Consider the following 20,888-nt stretch of genomic DNA (forward strand, 5'->3'; position numbering starts at 1 on the left):
TTGTTTTTTAATTTTTTTTACTAGAAGTTATTTGATGCCCATCTTAAGTTATGACTCAAAAATTTTGTTTTTCAACATTTAGTGAATTTAGTGAATTTTTTTGAAAAGAATCAAGTGTCTCATTGAACGAAAAACTAATTTTTTGACTAAAAATGGCCGAAAAAGCATTACAAAATTTTTTGTTTTCGATTTTGAATGTTTTTTCGAAAGAGAGCTTCGAAAATAAAAAATATGACCCACATGACGTGAGATTATCATAACAATAGTCAAAGTCATATCCTTTTTAAGCAAAAATGATAACTCCGGAAGGGGTAGAGATTAAGAGCTAAAAATTTAGCTGAAGACTTCTCTTTACATGTATGAAAACATATTAAAAAATCAAAAAAATCGAAAAGGGACACCGTTGCAATGTCGTTGAATTTATATAGAACGACCCGTATAGAGTGATCATTTTTTAACTTCAAGACTAAAAAAACTTAAGAAAATTATTATCTATCGATTTTTTATGGTCAAAAATAAAGTCATATATCTAAATAATTACCTACGAAAAATTTTTTCGTGACTTTGCTATTAGATTTTACAAGATAAACTTGATAAAATAGGGGGCTGTAGAACAGGTTCTACATCATATTATTTATTTATTTAATTTGTTAACAGTGTATTTTTTTTATTTTCTCATTTCATGGACCACCAATCGATTGGAGTTTCATTATAATATAATTTCCAACCCAATAAAAAAAATAATCTTTGCAAGTATAGAAATGATTATTATAATGTGTTAGATCTATACATACAAACTGTACACTGAAAAAATAATCGCTAGCTGTTAGCGATTTTTTTCTTTAGCAGCTAGCGATTTTTAATCGTTAACTGCAAGCGATTATTTCGCTAACACTTACTTATCTGTTCCTTGTATAAAAAAAAGTTAAGCATCGGTATAACTCGAAAATAAACCAAATACTGTTTTTATCATTTAAATAATTTGTAATATACATATATATATATATATATATATATATATATATATATATATATATATATATATATATATATATATATATATATATATATATATATATATATATATATAACTTAACGTTTTTTTATACAAGGAACAGATAAGTAAGTGTTAGCGAAAAAATCGCTCCCAGCAAGCGATTTTTTATCGCTACATGCTAAAGAAAAAATCGCTAGCAGCCAGCGAAATAATCGCTTGCAGCTAACGATTAAAAATCGCTAGCAGCTAGCGATTATTTTTTTCAGTGTAGTAGTATTGTTGGGTTGGAAAGTAACGAACCCACCAATAATTTTTTTAGATTACCGTAGGATATGGAAGTGGAGAAAAACCTGCCTTGCCGAATTGTGAATAGATTCGTTAATATTACACTGTAAAAAATTTTGATTCCGCGGTGTGGTATGAATGATTTGGTGTTAAAATTTTCAACACTCTCGGTGTGAAAGTTACACGACGCACTGTGTTAAATTTTTGATTGTGTGAATTAGAACTTTCACACCACCAATAGTGTAGATGTATAAGTTCTTTATTAAAAAATGACGATTACTTCAACACTAGGTATTTAGTTTATATTTTAAAATCATCTACATCAATAATAATAATGATATACTAGTGCCACAACTTATATATTATATGATAATTTTGAACTACAGATTATATTATCGGACAATATTTGAGCTAATGTATACACCACTTGACATTTCACACCAAGAAAATTTCACACCGTCAACTCATACCGAAAATTTTTTACAGTGAAGTGAATGCAGTGATTCCCACAAGTACTGATTTTAATGCAATCTAAGCTGAAGGTAATGCTGTAAATCATGCTTACACCGGGGACTGCTTATACTTTGCACACATATAACACACTTTATTTTATTTGAAACTTGTTGATAATGTAAGTACAAAAAAATAAAAATCTAAGAATGTATAATTCTTTCACTAGAATAATCGCCACAAATAAATCAAAGAGAGTGAGAGTTTTAAGTTGGATAGTTGGCGTGGAATTACATGTATATATAAATCAATATTTTTGTCATGTTGCATTACGAAAAATTATTACATCAATACAACAGAAGTGAATTATTTTAAATTTAATGGGTTGAAAGTGCTTTGTAGTATTGTTTGGTAGTTTTATTGAGATAACATAACTAAATGTTACATTATTCATTAAAGTAACAATTGCAACAGAAATTTCCTTTAAAAATCAAATTTTTCAGAGGAATGTTTTAGGGTTGAATTTCATACTTTTAGCTCCAATTTTTAAGTTTGTTTTATCGCTAAATCCATAAGTATTATACTTTTTCTACAAAATTTATTTTAATGGTTGTAAAACGATTCTAAAATATATCAATTTTTATTAGAAAAAAAAAAGAATTAAAAAAATTCATGGTATGAAAGTTTCTTTTCATGACACTAGCATCGAAACTTCAAGTTTCAGTGCCTGTACAGTCAATCAAAACTAGCCGATTTCAGCCCAATGCCGCAGACAAATATTAGCGAATTTGCGTAAATTGCGAACGCCTTCAATCAGCAGGCAGACTCAAACTTGTTTTGTCCCTTAGGAAGAAACAAATAATATTTTTCGCCCGCTGAAAGCCAATTATATATTCTAGATTTCAGCTCTGAAACTTGTCATTCGTTTATTAGTAATTTCAGATGACTAATTTATAATTTCTGTAAGTGACTGTTCTGACTCTTAAATCAAGTTTTATAAAAATGAGTATATATGATAAATAATATTTACACGGAAGCAACAGGATTTTCATGTTACAGCAACGGGACACATCCTGTAAGAGCAACGAGATAAAATCCTGTTGCAGCAACAGGATTTTTCGTGATATTAATAAAATAAGGAACAATTTTTTCGTACCAACTTTTTTTTGTCAGTATAAAAAAATTTGAAAATTTGAAAAAAAATTAAGTTCGGAAAAAAATTCCACTTTTAAAATTAAAATTTTTTTCATAATTTAAATTTATTCTAAACTGATTTTTTGTTTAAAATTTTGAAACTACTATACTGACAAAAAAAAATTAGTACGTGAAATTGTTCCTTATTTTATCTATTCCACAGAAAAAATCCTGTTGCTGCAACAGGATTTTATCCCGATGCTTTCACAGGATTTGTCCTGTTGCAGCACCTAATTTTTTTTTCCGTGTATTCTTTCTAGACAAAAAAAATGAACTATATAAACTGAGAACAACAATTAATATAATGATAGTAATTTTTTCATTTGTGATTAAAACGTGAATAATTACAGGATAAGTATGAAAATTTATTGTCTATGCAAGAAAAATTGTTATTTGAACCATAAAAATCGTAACTAATACTTAGAAAATTGACGACGAGTATTGCAAAATTTATTATTTAGAATGTTAAAATTCCCCGTATTAACACCCGGGTTCCGGGTTATAATTTCAAACACTAATTTTTAAAGTTTATTTTTTTCCGTGTACTTAAACGTAATTTACGCTTACGCTAATAGCTGATCACACCATTGGTCTTAAATTAACTTGTTTCTGACCGGCTGCTGATACTGAAACTTTACGTTCCAATGCAGATAATCATAAAAAATATGGTGTATGACGCGGAATGAAACACGATTTCAGACTGCAGTTGCGATGTCAACCCTTGCCTACGACTCAGGTAGCCGAACTTCACTCTGGCCTGAAATCATCTAGTTTCACCCCTTGTCACACAATAATTTTTAGTTGATATCTCATCTAATTTTAAACGTATCTTAGTCATAAATTAATGCAAAAGATTAATAATTTTTAAAGTTTTAGGGTCTGGTATCGGTAATTATGTTCTAAGAAAGTCAAAAATTTTATTAGTTTATTATAAAAAAAAATTTAATATTTTTTCCATCTATTTAAAGTTTGAATTTTATATATAATGTTTTCGGGGTTTAATTTATTAAAATCACCGCAAATAACATTTATTGAAAATTTTTTTTCTTGACATGAGTATAACCATTTTTCCCAGTGCAACATAAGAAATTATTCATGTGAATATTCAAATATATTCTTATAAATTTATTTTTAAGGTACTCTCTCGGATTTAAAAGTACCTGAATTGTAGGTTTCGCACGCGATTCAGTAGATCCGCGTGCCCAGAGCTGTACTGTTCAATCACGTCCTTGACGTCGTAAGGTTTTAGAGCTTCTCTGAACTTCTTGCGGGCCACGAAGTATTTCAGCTGTGATAATAGTACACATTGCCATGTGGAATATATATCGTAAATTTTTTTTTTTAAATCGCATTACTAATTTTTTAAAATTAGTTTTTTAATATTATTTGTTTAGTTATTTTTTTTTTCAATATTTACTTCAAGTATGTACAAAAAAAGTGGTGTAAAATTAGTATCAACATAAGCAACATAAAATAAGTAAATTTGAATTTTTTTTTTTATAATTGTAATTTTAAGAACCCCGAAGCTAGGCAAGCCAAAAAACTTTACATCCGTACAATGACATATCATAAGACAATACAGTTCATTTATATAATATTATGCATTGCTTTCATGAGCGAACATTGCGTTCAATCGAAAATGAATTTTTAAACCAAGTAGTTAAGATTCTATGCTAGTTTAAAAACTTTAAATAGAAGCTATATAGTATTGATAATGTAAAGTCATTGAACTTTTTTTTTATTTTTAAACAAATTGTTTATTAAGTTAATTTTTTATTACTTAAAACGAAGTAGAAATATAAATTGAAATCGATAATTTACATATAATAATAATTTAATTCAACATTATCATATTTTTAAATTATTCATACATTTAACATATGTATAAATAGATATTAGGGTGGTTCAAAAAATCCGACAATTTTATTTTCTTCAATTTTTCGTTTAACACGTTTTAAAAACCTACTTCAAAATTCAGCATGATGAAAAATTTTTGTGCGATCGCTCACGATTTTTGAAAATTACATAAATGATCGAAATTTCGATTTTGTTATCTTCTTAATTTTTTCTTTCTCGTGGCAATGATAGTTTTTATCTGGTGTAAAATTTATACTATGCTAAAAATTTCAGCTCAACATATAAATTTTCAAACGTCACTAAAGAATTTTGAATATTACTTCATAATATGTAACTACTACTTTGAATTAATTTTTGTAGTTTTTTTATCAAAATACATCTTGTTGTATTACCAAAAATGTATCGGACAGTCTTAAGCAACGAAGTTGGGTGAAGAACTCGAAGAAAGCATTGTAAAGAATATACTTTTGAGCTGTTCGAGCTCAAAAATATTCTTTGGTGCATCGGATTTTTCGAGCTCGAATAATTTATGTCTAGCCTTACACTACAAAAATTCAAAAAATGAAGAATAATTCAAAAAAACATGAAACTCTTAAATTTTTATTTACGATTATTGTTAATGGGACGCAATCCGAATAGAAATAAATAGGTCATTGAAATGAAGAGTAAAAAGAGTTTTGAATTTAATCATAACGTCAAAATATGAAATTTCTAAAGGAAACTTAGAAAACGATCACTTTTTTAACGTATTGTGGATGGAAATTCTTAAACCATCGAACCGATCACAATCAGTGGCGGATTTACACGTTTTTTAAGTATAGGCTTTTCAATTTTTGCCGCTCTTACCTCTAAAAATCGAAAATTAGTAGTTTATTGGAGACCAGTATTTAAAGTGATTATAAACCTTGTATTGTGAGGAAGAAAGTTTTTTTCTATATTTTTGTTTAGAATTACTACAAAAAATAATTTTCCTCGCAACCGGACTATCATCTGATAATTTCGTAAAGAAAAAACGGGAATTTTTCGGGTGTTTTTAGAAGCGAAGTCAAGCGTAATAACGTAGAAGTATAAATTATATAAGATTACTAAATATAGATAGTTGGATTAAGGAATATATGACAGTAATTGATAAACTGAAATAATCTTTATTGCTCACAAACAGATTACAAAATAAAAAAATTGTATAAAATTACAAAAGTTTTTTACAAAAACTTCCTGCGAGCTTTTTCGTTGGCGAAATCATCAATGATGTCGTCGTATGTCATCGCGTTCATTATTTCCGACTCTATGCACAAAAGAGCTAAAGCATTTAATTTTTCTTGACTTAGGGATGGCCTTAGATAATTTTTGACTCTTTTTAGACAAGAAAAACTTCTTTCACCGGAACAATTTGTCGCTGGAGTACATAATGTCATGCAAAGAGCTATATTCAAGTTAGGATAGACATTTTGCAAACTTTGTTTTCGGTTTTTGGTTTTACCAAAGTTCTTTCTGATGAAATATGGCTTTGTATCTGTGTACATTCTTGAGTTACATCAGTCTCTAAATCATTAGAATACAATCTTGCCAAGGAGAGGGCTTTTTCTGTAAGGGTTGTTGATGACAATTCACTCATTTTGGTTAGAAATGAAAACTTTTCATTAAACTTGCTGTAGGCCTTTTGTCTTCGTTCTAATTCAGATGTAAGTCTGTCAATGACAACAAAAAAAGTGTTGACCCGGAAAGTATCACTCGCGATCATTCTGATGTCTTCGTCCAGTTTTTCGTCATCCATTCTTTTTCTTTTCGGTTGTCTTTTCCCCACGTCTTTTGCATACTGCTCCGATACGCTTAATTCAATCGCCTTTTCTTCAAAAACTTATGAAGGGATTCATAAAGATCAGCTACGGTGATCAGATCGACAGTAGAGAGCTGAATTTGAACATTAACCTTGCTTATTCTTTATTCTATCCAAAACAATATCCCAAATAACAACCATCAGCGCCGTTTCCAATTTTTCTAATTTCAAAAGAATACCAGCTGCTTCGTTTCGTGTGACAGGCTTTTCAGTACTATCACTTTTGATTGTTTCCAAAGTTTTGAGGACTTCATGCCAAGAATCTCTCAAACTCCTACATGCATCCTCTTTAGCGGACCAACGTGTAAGGTTTACTCTCTTCAACATCTTTTCGTCTCCAATTTCAGCCATTAATTTTTTCCAGCGTTGCGTTGAATTGACAAAGAAAACGTAAATTTCTTCCAGCAACATGAAGAAGTGACAAGCTTCTGTGCAGGATTCAGCAGTTGCAGTTGCCACTAAGTTCAAAGAGTGGGCAGGGCAAGGAACGAAAAAAGCAAACGGTGCTTGGCTTTGGATTTTAGCTTGCACGCCATTATATACACCAGACATATTCGCAGTATTGTCATATGATTGTCCACAACAGTCTTCTACATTTATGTCTAAGTTTTTTAGTTCCGAAGTGATGGCAGAACGTATTTCTTCAGCTTTATGACCCACTGAGGGCAAAAACTTGAGAAATCTCTCACATGTCTCTCCTGTTTCTAAAACGTATCGAATTACAAGAGTGAGTTGATCCACGTGTGCTATATCTGGGGTTGAATCGATGATTAAGGAAAAGTATTTTGCCCTCCTTATCTCCTTTCCAATCTTCTTTAAGACTTTATCACCCATCAAGTGAATAAACTCATCGCAAACGGTCTTTGATAAGTAACTGGTAGTTCCAGATCCTTGATTTCCAAATCGGTTAATATGGCTTGCTAAAAACGGATCGAACTCGGCTAACAGTTCCAATATCATAAAATAATTTCCGTTGTGCGGATCACCGAACTTATCGTTTTTTCCTCTAAAAGCGAGGCCTTTTGAACATAGTCGCTTTACTACCGCAACAACCCGTCTTAGAACGTTTCTCCGATACTTCTTCATCTATTTGGGTGCATAGTAAATTATCAACTCGACCCTCGTTTGCACTTCTACTTTTCATAGCAAGAATACTAGATTTATGACGCGCAGAGTTTTCATGCTGAGCTACTCGGTTTTCTGTATTCTTCCAATCATTAAATCCTTCATTATCAAATTGAGTTGTATTCTCCGATGGGCCAAAAGCCAAACACGGTCCACAATATGCGGAGTTTTTACTCTCAGAATAAGCCAGCCAACTTCGATCCCTCACTTCATAGTTCTTCATTTTTTTTTTAAATACTTATTGGTAAGAAACGACATTGATCAGAATAGAGTTTTTCACTTTTAGAGAAGTCACAACACTTGTTCTAGTTGAAGCCACATCTCGCGATAACTTCCCTTAAGGCATCATTTACTTTCCATAACGCTGGATCTTTATTTACCCTGGTGGAAATTTTTGGGAATTTTCTCTGAAAAAGTCTTCAGAACTTTGAAAAAGTTTCTAGAACTTTGGAACTGAGTTTTTCAGAGAAAATTTCTAAAAATTTCCACCAGGGTATAGATTCACTGGTGTTTGCTCTTGATTATTTTTCAACGAGTGAGGTGCATCTTCAAGCTCGAGACTCTTACCACTTACTCGTGGTTTCTCTTCGTCAGGAACGTAATTATCAATTTTCCATAATGTGGATTTTTCAAACGATGACTGTTGTATTGCGTAGTCCAAATTTATTTCTTCGTTCCCAGATTTAGTTGTCCCAGTGCACGTTGTTGAAGTTTTTGAACTTTCGACTCTGCTTTCACTTTGATAAAAATAATCAATTTTTATCGTTTTTTGAATAACCTGTTCTTGTTCATATTTTTTTATTTTGGCTTTCTTTTTATACTCAGCTCCACTAAGTTGCTTTCTTCCATCACTCATTATAATAAATTTTTCTCCAAGTACTGAAATGAAAAAGATGAAATCAGGAGTTTTATTTTTCGCGCCGAATAAATGGAATCGTTTGCTTAGACAATACACAACTGTGAAAAATTATTTTGCCTAATTATATATAATTATGTATGATTGTATATGAAATTATATATACTTATATATAATTTGATCTGATCATGTCTGACCAATACATTATGTCGCGAATTATGTATAAAGCTATATATAGGTGGGGAGATCCATTAATTCTCGACGAAAGTGTGCGCACTAGGGTCGGCGATTTTGATGCTGATTTTTTCCTCGAAAGTACACCTAATAAGGAGACGATCCTGAATTTGAGCCCGATATGTGCAAATCCGGCCGCTGGAGAATTTTTTGAATTTTTAAAAAAGTCGATTTGTCACTAATTTTCAAATATTTGTATCTCAGCTTGTATATAACTTAAAGACTCCTGTCCAGCGGCATTCTTCTCAGTAAGACTTCTACTTTTATGAAAAAATAGATATTAGGCCTAAACTTATATCGGGCTTAGCTAATAACTTCCAACTAAACAACTGTTTTGGTTAAATTTTACCTACTTATAAAACACTATTATACGTACTTTATTTGAAGTTGAGAGTCGACCAGCAGCTAATATCATTTGTCGAGGTATATATTGATGAAATCTACCCAGCTTTTGCTTAATTGCTCCGGTTTTGTAAAGTTATAGCTATTTAAAACCAATCAAATTTAAAAAAATCGCTGTTTTTAAATAGCTAAAACTTTTTTCTGTGAACTTCGATTTGTTTCAAACTTTCAGGAAAGTTGCTTTCTGTCCCCAAGAAACCCTGAAAATTTGAACTAGGGAATCGAGCTTGTATTTGAGGTATAAATTTTTTAATATTGTCAAAATTGCATTGAACCTGATAAGGAATTCCTTAATAGTCACCAACTTAGCACATAAAATAATGATTATTTAATTAGATAGAAATAATTTCAGGTACATATTCAATAGTTATTGAAATTTTATGTTCTAATGTTACGTAAAAGTACGAAAAAATACAAAGGAAATGACTATTGTAGAAAATTTGAAAAATTTTTATTTATAAATTCAGTTTAACTACTTTACATTCTTTTTCAAAAGAAGTCACTCTTACTTCTAAAGAATTGTCGTTGATAGGTGTAAAAGAATGGTTGATTCGAGTGTCCTTGATTGTTTTCACAGATTCAAATCGTTTATTCAATTTTTTTAATGTTTTTGAATATCAGCATCAGATACCCGTATTGCTCTGAAAATATAGGGCATTATTCACATTATGCATGACTATGAGTTATGATTTTATTCATGTATAAGTTATACAGAATAAAATCATAACTTATAGTGATCTGTGAAAACCATCAAGGAACCCACTAATAGAAATCGGAATTTTGACCATTTATGGAACTTTCAATATTCGTGAGCGACCGCTAAAAATTTCTTTTGTTGAGCTGATTTTTGGAATGGATTCTTAAAACGTATCAAATTAACAAATTTTTATAATACATATGGTATATATATATACGTATTGTATACAATATAACGTATATTTCCAGGGTTTTTTTCAACGTCAATTATTAGTAATGAAAATTTTTTTTATCTGGTAATTAAAAAATGTAGAATACGTTACAAAAACTTTTTTTTAATAAAAAAATTTTAATTAATTAATTTAAGAGAAGGCGAATAATTACTAACATGCTCAATGAACATTTATTCATTTAAATAATTATTATTCAGTCATTTATTTATTTATCTAGATTTATAATATCTATTTAGATCGAAAACACAAGTAACAGTGCAGAAATGACGAATGGAAAGAAAGATCAAAATTTATCGCAAAGTAGAAGTGAATGTAATAAAAAACATGTGCTTTTATAAAATTGTATATTATATTTTCTATAAAATAAATAAGAGATTTGCTACTTATTGTCAGAATAATATATAGTTTATTCAGTATCAAATTTAAGTGAATATTGTGAGTAAGAAGAAATACCAATAACAAATGCACATGAATAAAATTTAAAAATATAAAAAAGTGTATAATTATAGTAATAATATTTTTAGTGTTGAAAAGAGATTTAAATAAAAAATTACTTATGTACATTAAAATATACGAATATGGACTCTATTATATTTTTAAATTATTTAATTTTAAATTAACGTTATTTAATATTATTACACTGTAAAAAACTTGCGGAGTGATCGCGTAGTGAATTCGGAGTGGATAATTTTTTTATTTACCCTCACTCCTTCAGAGTGAAATTCACTTCAAAGGGGAGTTTTGGAAAGTATTAATTATTAAAAAATTCTGCGAAATGAAATCGTAGTAAAAACTCGCGGAGTAAATTACTAATACATAGTAAGGTCAGGGCTTTCATCTTTTGACATTTATATCGAGTAAGAAAATAATTACGAGCTCCCCTTACATATATTCACGCCGAATAATTAAAAAAAAAATTACAAGTAGCTGATTATGAAAACTCACGCTTATGAAGTTAAAGAAATAGATTTTTCATTTTCGTCATTACGATAGTTTCACTGCGCCACAAACTGTCATAAGACTTACATCAACCATATCACACGAAATTACATTTTTTATTGTACCGAAACATAAAATATTCCTATAAAAGCTATGTCACTATAACTATTAAATAATTTAACGTTTTCACTATGTATTATATGAAAATATAACTCAGTGAGTTGCTATAACGTTTTATAAATTAAAAAAATAATATATTATGTTTAATTACTAATGCCTGAATCAATTATTCATTAAAATAATTATTATTTTTATACAAAATAGTCATTTCTATATTAAATATAAATTTATTTAAGTGTTAAACATAAACTCCGGACCGGAGTGAATGCGGATTTAAATAAAATCCGCGTCACTCTGAAATGACTCTGCTAAAAAAAAAAAAATCCCTATTATTCACTCCTACGTACGGAGTGATTTTTTTTTTCTAACTCCGGAACTCCGAGTGGCGGAGTGAATTCAGATTAAAATTAAGTCCGTATTCAATCCCAATTTTTTGCAGTGTATATTTATTTTATTTTTTTTTTCATACGAAACAAATATATTTATATAATCTATTTGCTATGTATTGTTATCACAATCATTTTTCAATTATAAATGTACTAAAAAATGTATTAATAGAAATTAGAGTAAAATGGAACACATTTGTGAAGAAAAATATCAACTGTCATCGAGATGTCATAACTTCGTTTTTTTTTTTAAATATTTAAATCAAGAAAAATTTAATAGTCCAATAGAATAAAAAATGACTTTTAAATTGTAAGAATTATTGTAATTTTGTCCATATTAGCACATTTAATTAAAATGTAAAAACAAATATTTAAAAATATATAATAAGTAATATTTAAAATTTGAACAACATCACTACCAACAGCGAACGAATAGACATCATCACATTTGGGATACCTATTTTGAATATTTTTAACGCGGCTGATGAGGTCGACGTGGCCTGCACTGTACTGCTCAATCACATCTTTAACATCATATGGCTTCAGAGCCTCTTTGAATTTTCGTCTCGCCACCAAGAATTTTATCTGATACCGATAATCATATGCAATCAGTCAAATTTTATAAAATAAACCGATAATTATAAGCTTGCAACATTTAAATCTTGTTACAACTATAATTAAATTTAAATAATACATCTTTTGATTTATCGGTAACTTGCATTTTTTTTATTTCCTTCATTCTTACGAGCAACCTACAGTCACTACGACTGCCTAAATATCACTATTAAATTCATAAAATACGCAGAAAAAAAAGATTTCCTTCCGCAAAAAATTTTAATTCGCACCAAGAAATTTTATGCATTATCAATTAAATACAAAAATTGTCTTGGGGCGAGAAAAGATTTTTTTGGTCAAGAAATAATTCCTTGCACCAACTAATTTTTTCTAGTTCTAAATAAATTTTTGTTTTCAATTCACAATGCAAAAAATTTCTTGGGGTAAGTAAAAATTTTCTTTAGGCGAGTAAAGATTTTTTGTGTCAGCGAATCCTTTTTTTTTCTATGCACACTTTTTTGACTTTATGAAGCTTCTTAAAACCAAAAGGGAGTATACGAATCTGTCATTTTGGAATAAGTAAGGCGATATAAATAATATAGCAATATATTTAGTGACACACGGAAAAAAGAAAACTAGAATATAGTTACAGAATAAAATGTAAAAACAAGCCCGCCATATTAAAAATTACAAAAGTTTAAATGTATACTGTAATTTTTAAACTTTTTATCCAGTAAAAAATTAGTTCCAAATTAAGCAGTAATATTTACAGTTTGAAAATGTAAATCAAACACAACGAAATGTAAGATAATTATTACTTTTTGCTCACATAAAGTTCTTTTCTTTAAAAATCATTTATTCCTCTTTAAAACTGTAAAAATTACAGTTTAGCCGTTGTGTAAAAATTAAAGTATCAAATAAGAAAATTTATTGGTTCGAGAAGATTTACAGTGCGGGCATTTAATTATGAACCTTAATGTAAAAAATGGAACTACTACATCTCACACTGTAATTTTTAAAATTTCTAAATCAAGTATCATCAATGCCTTACCAATCACGAATTTTTACTATTTAAAATGTAAAAATAGTAAAGCTCCATTGTAAAATATCGTTAATAAGTTTCATAAAATTAAAAATTTACTTTTTTAACTTTTGCAGTTTGACAACCATTCATTAAAGGTTGAAAATTGAAAATTTGTGTTTCAATTCCATGAAATCACTTGCATTTGAATTTGTAAGTTTTACATTTTAGATATCGAAATTTTAGACCGTATCACGGCAACTAGCTGAATGTACGAAAATACTAATCCTATTCAATTGTCAGTAAATATTTTTGAAATAGTATATGCGAGAATATGTAAAAATATTCTTGATTCAAGAAATTATTTTTGATCGATTCGGAAAATAAAAATTTACTGGCACCAAGTAAACAATTATCTTCAAATTTTTATCTTGAATCAAAATTTTTTTTCTCACGTCAACATATTTTTACGCTTAAATAAAAAAATTTTCATTTGTTTCGAGAGTTTATATTTCTTAAAGTAAGAGATATTTTTTTTTGAACAAGATATATTATTTTTTTGTAGCAATATTGCATTTTTTGATTAAAGAAAATAAAATTTCTCGGAACAAGTACTATTTTTTTCACGCAAATATTTTTGTATTCTCCGACCAAGATAACAAAAGTTGCTTAAGCCCAAGAGAAAAAATTTCTTGGGAGAAAAGATCGATATGGAGAAGGGGAAAGTCACCGGTGCTAGGCAGCAGCAGCGGGAGTAGTTCGGTGCCGGCCAAGAGATCGCGCCTACCACTTGTAGTGTCCCTGGTAAGAAAGATATTCTAGAATTGTTAAATTCCTAATTTCAGTACGACTTTGGTCGAAAATTCTAATAAGGTTTAAATTCTAATAAGGTTTATTCAACTTTTTCCTTCAACTTCATATAAAACAAAATAGTACAATTATACGTATAAATTATATACCATGATAAATAAACTCAAAGTGTAAAATTTTCATAATTGGGAGCACTAATATGCAATCTCAAATGTAAAACTTGTATGTTAATCATTAAGCTGACAAATAAAGAGATTTAAAAATGAAAAAATGATGACTTTGGTCGAGTACTCTTTTATCATTTGACAGAGCTACAAGTACCCATTTGAATTGTACTATAGTATATCCTATAATACATCATGACTTTAATATATAATATTAATGTTTGCTTGAATTATTTTCTCGAAATGAAAAAAAAAAAAAAATTACGTTTCGTAGTGGGTTCTTTCACTATTTAAACTAGATTATTGAAAAGAATACACACAAATATTACTAACTGAAAATGTAAAATTTACAGCTTATAGTAGCAATATCGTCATTTTGAGAAACAAGATATAAAAATTTTAACGTAAAACTTGCTGAGAAAAAATGTAAGTTTTAAGGCTTATCGAATGATACTTTGATAATTTTCATCAAATATTACAGTGTGAGAAAGTAAACTTAATACATTTTCAAACTGTAATATTTCATACTTAAAATGTAAAACTTACTGCGCGGCGGCGCCAAACTGTAACTTTTACATGCAGTTTCGTTTATGAAGCGCTGCGTTACTATTTGAAAAAAAATATTCCTGTTTTCTTTTTTCCGTGTATTCAGTCATATTTAGTGACATTTATTTACAGAAAATAAATACGATCGTCTTTTTTCTCGCGTAATTTAAATGTAATTCGAATGATATAGATAAATCTATTTATCTCAATACTTGGCAATTAAAAAGAGTTTAAACTATGAAAAGGCACAAATTCAAGTCAAGACTTATCTAATGATACCAATTTCAATAACATTAACTCATTTTATCATATAGATATGGCGGGAACAAAATTTTCCTTATTCTCTTAATAATATAGATTATTATCAAACCCCATTATTTAGTGTACAACCATTCGTTCGCTCTCAGCGTACTTTTTACAGATTAATCCAAGTAGTATATATATAATAATATATTTATTTTTTTTTGTTACCCTGCACGTCTATTTTTCTGTCAAAATTTTTCTTTCATTTAAGACTTTTTTCCATTCAAACTGACAATACAATAGCTATCAACAATAGAGATACGTGTTTTCCAATCTCTATATTTTATTTAACTCTGGCTTCTTGCCCATTGTAAAGAAGTCAATACATACACTCGTTAAAATAGCTGCCAATTTATTATTGTGTTGTTATAAAAAATAAATAAATAAAATAAGGAAGTGAATCATCGTTTACCACGAACTATCAAAGTTAGAAAAAAAGATTGTTATCTTTATAAATTGCCCTCAAATAAAATTTTTTTTTTTTCGTTCCGCAAACTCGTTATCGTAAAATGGCAAAAAATTACAATAAAAAAAAAATAAAATTCAAATCCGTAATATTTTATACAAATAACCTAAATTATATACAAATAAAAAATATATAAGAAAACCTATTTGTAAATATTATTAAAAAATTCAATAAAAAATATAATTTATATATAATATTAAAATTATTAAAGTATATTGATTTAATTAACTCACCTTTCGAATGGCTCGAATTGCTGTCTTGTGTTGTTTGGTCAAATGGACACATCGTGGCTCATCTTCTTCATCTACAGATCCAATCTCGTGATAATTGACAATCGATGATGTCTAGATTAAATATAATTATACGTACCATCCGAATTTTTTTTCGATAATGCTGTTTCAGCTACTGAGTCCTCTGAATAACTTGCATTAAGATTTTTTCCGGACATAGTTTCGTTGCCGTCATTACATATAATTCCATGGTTGTTATTTAATCCTATCAACATTAACGGACCTACATCATGACAAGCGTATATTTATTCAATTTATCAATGCAAATCAAAATTAACTGTTGACGTGCAATGATAAAATGAAGTATAACTGTGCCAATATTTATATTTTTTTTTATAGATTATAGATATTAATTATCTATTTAAAAAATTGACTAACCCAAATTTTCAGTAGATACTATGAGATCAGTAAATGTGCGCGAGTTTGTATTACGTTGATAGTTATGATGAGCTAACTTATGAGTACTTGGACTATGAAGTGATGTACTTTTATGACGACGAATCGTTGGTAGTCGACTGACAAATGATGCATTGTGTTTGAAACTGGAAGATAAGCGACTGAAAAAAAAAAAATAAATAGAATTAGATAAATAAATATGTATTTTTGTTACTTTTAATATAGATGTGTGTAGCTTATTTTACACATCGATGTACATGCTAAAGTAGTGTATAAATTAGTGTAAAACAATTGTTTTATATGCGATTTTTGATAATTATGACCAAAAATGTTTTTCTTTCTAAGGAATCAGTAAAATTCACTGGATGATTTAATGAATTAAAATTGCTGGTTGAACCTGTGAAATTTACTGATAATACTAATTAGTATTATCAGTGAAAAAAAATTCGTTCCAAAAAGATTCAAAAAAAGTTCCGCATGTAGAACTTCTAAACATGAGACAGATTAGAACTCCGAATGGGATTTTTTTGGAACGTTAGTTATTTTGATGGTAAAAAAAAAGTTTTTATGAGCAAATTTAGAGTCAAAAAAAGACGTTCTTGGAACTTTTTCGGAATTTTTTATGGATGTTTTTTTTAGTTCTATGAAAAATTCAAAAGTAGTGACTTTTGAACTATTTTGGCATGTTTCTAGAACGTCTTTAGTCTACAAAAAATGCAAAAGAAGTGATTTTGGAAAGTTTTTGGAACGCCTTTTTTAGTCCATAAAAAAGTTAAAAGTGGTAATTTTGGAACTTTTTTGGAATGTCCATATAAAATTCTAAAAAATTTCCAAGTAGGTCTTTTTTTGACTCTAAATTCGCTCATAAAATTTTTTTTTTACTATTAAAGTTACTTACGTTCCAAAAAAGTTCTATTCGAAGTTCTAATCTGTCTCATATTTAGAAGTTCCACATGCGGAACTTTTTTGGAATCTTTTTGGAACGAATTTTTTTTAACACGAGTTTTTTACACGGATGTTATAACAAAAATCCACTTTTAATGTTAGCAAAATAAAAAAATTCTTTTTTTTTTATAATTCAGTGGGTCTCGAAGATTGAACCTTGAAAAACCAATGAGCAACCGCTCAATCCACGGTGCTGTTAAATCGTAAGTACAATGCCATATCATTTAGTTGTAATTTTCACAGACTTTTTATAATGTAGAACTCTCTCTAATCAGTGTAAATCAAAATTATTTATTTAATTCGTTAAATTTCACTAATTCATTTTTAACACTACTAGTTTAACAGTGACCGAATCAACTTCTGCTTGAATAAGTGAAAATTTAATTAATCTATTTTTTTTAAGTATGCTTAAGGACAATATTTGGTTTATAGAACAACCTTTTATTGATATATAAATATAGTGACCCGACATCTTATGCCTATGCAATGATGGCAAGTTCCGCCTTTGCTCCAGACTGGTCCCTCATACCTTAACTATATACTTGCATCTTTGTTTTACATCGAAACACTTTAGTATATAGAGACGAGGACTCGAAGCAATGCGGTACAAGAAGCCAAACTTGCCACGAGAGATCCACAAAGATGCCTATGGTCTACACAGAATCAAATTATCGGTGTGATGTGATTCGGTCCATTATTAGATTAAAATTAAATTTTTCATTATCACACACACATGAAAAATAAATGTAACATATTTGTGCACAGAAAGCAACATGTTCAATAAATTTGATATATCTGTGAGATAAATATCAACATACACAACATTATATATGAATATTTTCATATGCTCGAAAAAATGTCATATGTATATAATTGTAATAATATTGTTGAGCTGGAAAGTAATAAGCCCAGTGAGGGTCTTTTTCACGACAGTAAAGTAAAACCTGCCATTCTAAATTACAAAAGGATTTTTTCATAATACCTATATGATATTATTATTATTATTTATCTTTTATATAGACTATTAACTCGTCAATATTACGAATGTGCAAATAGTTCGAACTTACGAATTATATGTTCGTATTGAATCGAATCAAACTATTCAATTTGAGCTTTGACTCGAATAATTATAACTTGTGAATAATTCGAATTTTTCAAATTATTCGTATACCACTACCATGCTCTTTTCTCTTAAATGTCAGCTCACCATTAAGTAAAAATTTAATATTTAAAAGCTGATCCGAGTTGCCGGATTCAAATTCAATAATTCCTCGAAAAGTGACGAATAATTCGAATTTACTTAATTATTCGAACTGAATAGTTATATTCGATTTGATTTGTACATGATTCTCACAACCCAGTATTTTGTTTGTTGCGCGCGTCTTATAGATAACTTTAAATATTTTATTGAAATTTTAAAATACAAAAATATATTAATTATTCAATAGAAAGTTTCGTTACTATGTATAATATACGTGTAAATTATTATATGTTTGATAAAAAATAATTCCAGCAGCTTTGTAATATCGTAAAAAATATCGAAAACATCAAAGTTATTCCATATATATTTTTAATAAAAAAAAATATCATGCTACGTATTTTTACAAAAATCAAAATAAAAAAAATAATAATAAAAGAGAAAAAAAGGTTGTATTTACTCACCTAGGTGGACTAGACGGTAATATCACCTGATGAATTTTCCAAGTGGCTACACTTACACTGTGTTCATCAGCCGCGTAACATCTCCAAAGAGCTTGAATAAGAGTAGCAGCCGGTTGACGTCTTCTGATCATGTGCTTCTGACGCTGTTGCTGTTGTACTTTAAGAGCAAAGCCGGAGCCAAGAATACCCTAATAAAAAAAAAAAAAAAAATACAATGGCTTCACTGATTTAACTTTCGATATTTATGATTTTATTATAGAAAATTTATATAATCATTTCTGACAATATTATTGAGAAAAAAAGTAACAAAAACAAACTTACAGCAGGTAAAGCAAAAAACGATATCCCCAAGAGTGCACAGAAAGATGCAATAATTTTTCCTTGCCAAGTTTTTGGCACAGCATCTCCGTAGCCAACAGTGCATAAAGTAATCTACAAATTATTGTTGACAGAATTAATATTAAAAAAAAAAAGATAAAATGACAACAACTTTTTTAAAAATAACTTTTTAAAAATTAGTTCAAATACTACTTTGTATGTATCATATCAATTGTATGTACAATTTAATTTCAGTAAAATTAATTATAATTTAGTTTTTAATTTGAACATATTGGTAATTACACGGAGAGAAATTTATGGTAACAATTACAATATATTATGGGAATGGCTCCCATAATGCATGGTAACCGATTTTTTTGAAATGTTGGATTATAGGAACGGCACCCATATATATTATAGTTATCATTACTATAATATTATGGTAATGGTTACCATAAATTATGGTAATCGTTACCAGAATATTATGGTAACCATTATCATAATATATGGTAACCATTACCTTAATATTTTAGTAACGTTTACCATAATATTGTGGTAATCATTACTATAATTCTTTCACATGCGATATGGGAACTGTTACTATAATGATGGGAATTGTTCCCATACTTATAGAAACTTTGACCAGAAAGTATGGACCTATATCCCATAATTCCAAGTAATCATTACCATAACGGTATGGGATGATATTTCATAAACGTACTAGGAACGGTTATTATAAATTCATCTCCCTGTATATATGCATTATTACAATTCAATGATGTTGTTTGAAGCCAAGTATGATCTGATTAACATGTAGTTTAGTGACATCTTTATACGCGCGAGTTTTTCTCAAAATTATCATTTTTTTGTTATAGCACAAATATAATCTCAAAAACCAATTGACCAATTTGAGTGATTAATGGTTTATTTTGATGCCAATTTGAAATCTTTCACGAATTATTTCTCAAACAACTTTTGAATAGAAGAGCCTAGTTAATTTCCATAAACGGGCGTTAAAGCTGATAAAATAAGCTTCAATTTACTTCTTTCTTTTGTATTTAATCATCATTTTCGCTAATTTTATTGGGATATTAAATTATTTTTGGTGAAAAATCTAATACCGTACTATCTGGAGGATGGAATTTTTTTTTCTACAAAAAATGGGTATTACAAACTTATAATTCATATTTACAGTAATAGCATGGAATTAAAACTAATTACGATCTTACGTTTGTGTTTTGTTTGTTCTAACATATGGGAGGGATTTTACAATAGAGAAACTTGCGTAATTAGATTGTTGAACTTACGCATGCATCACTATATTATAATCGTATAGTTAACTAATTTTAATATCATTTGTAGTAAATAATAAATTGATAATTATATAGCATAATAAAATAATAATAATGTTAGATGAGTAAAATCTAATAATAACAAAAAGAAAAAGAAAATAAAGGACAATACATAGGGTAGAGGTACCATTTGTGGCCACTGCTCCATTTTTGGACATTTAATCCTTCGTTTTAATTAATGATAAAGTGGAAAATAAAAATTTCATTTAAATAGTGGGATAGAAGTATCTTTAGACATATTTAAAAAATTGATTATGTTATTGGGTCTTTTACAGATTATTTTATTTTAATTTTTTAAGTGTCCAAAACTGGCCCTAAAGTGGCCAAAAACGGTACCTCTACCCTAATTGGAACTATGAATGGTTTTTTGAATGTGAATAGCTTGCTCCATATTTTTCACATATGATGGATAGCTACTACCAATAAAATTTATATAGGGGCAGTTTTTA

The 20,888-nt window shown here is 28.7% G+C and overlaps 1 protein-coding gene across 7 annotated transcripts in view; it reads right to left on the minus strand.

The window, feature by feature from the left end:
- Positions 1-20,888, minus strand: part of LOC130668737 (potassium voltage-gated channel subfamily KQT member 5) — a 54,315-nt gene that overhangs the window by 5,994 nt on the left and 27,433 nt on the right. For 5 of the 7 annotated variants that reach the window (XM_057471165.1, XM_057471161.1, XM_057471166.1 and 2 more), the window contains 6 exons: positions 19,091-19,201; positions 18,770-18,957; positions 16,145-16,323; positions 15,846-15,989; positions 15,710-15,780; positions 4,087-4,214 (listed from right to left, as the gene is read on the minus strand). In XM_057471165.1, the coding sequence (XP_057327148.1) occupies positions 4,087-4,214; positions 15,710-15,780; positions 15,846-15,989; positions 16,145-16,323; positions 18,770-18,957; positions 19,091-19,201 (821 nt within the window). Of the gene's footprint in view, positions 1-4,086; positions 4,215-12,068; positions 12,197-15,709; positions 15,781-15,845; positions 15,990-16,144; positions 16,324-18,769; positions 18,958-19,090; positions 19,202-20,888 lie in introns of all 7 variants that reach the window. The other 2 variants (XM_057471162.1, XM_057471163.1) reach the window with 2 other exon arrangements.

This window comes from Microplitis mediator, chromosome 5 (genome assembly GCF_029852145.1).
Source record: "Microplitis mediator isolate UGA2020A chromosome 5, iyMicMedi2.1, whole genome shotgun sequence".
NCBI lineage: Eukaryota > Metazoa > Arthropoda > Insecta > Hymenoptera > Braconidae > Microplitis > Microplitis mediator.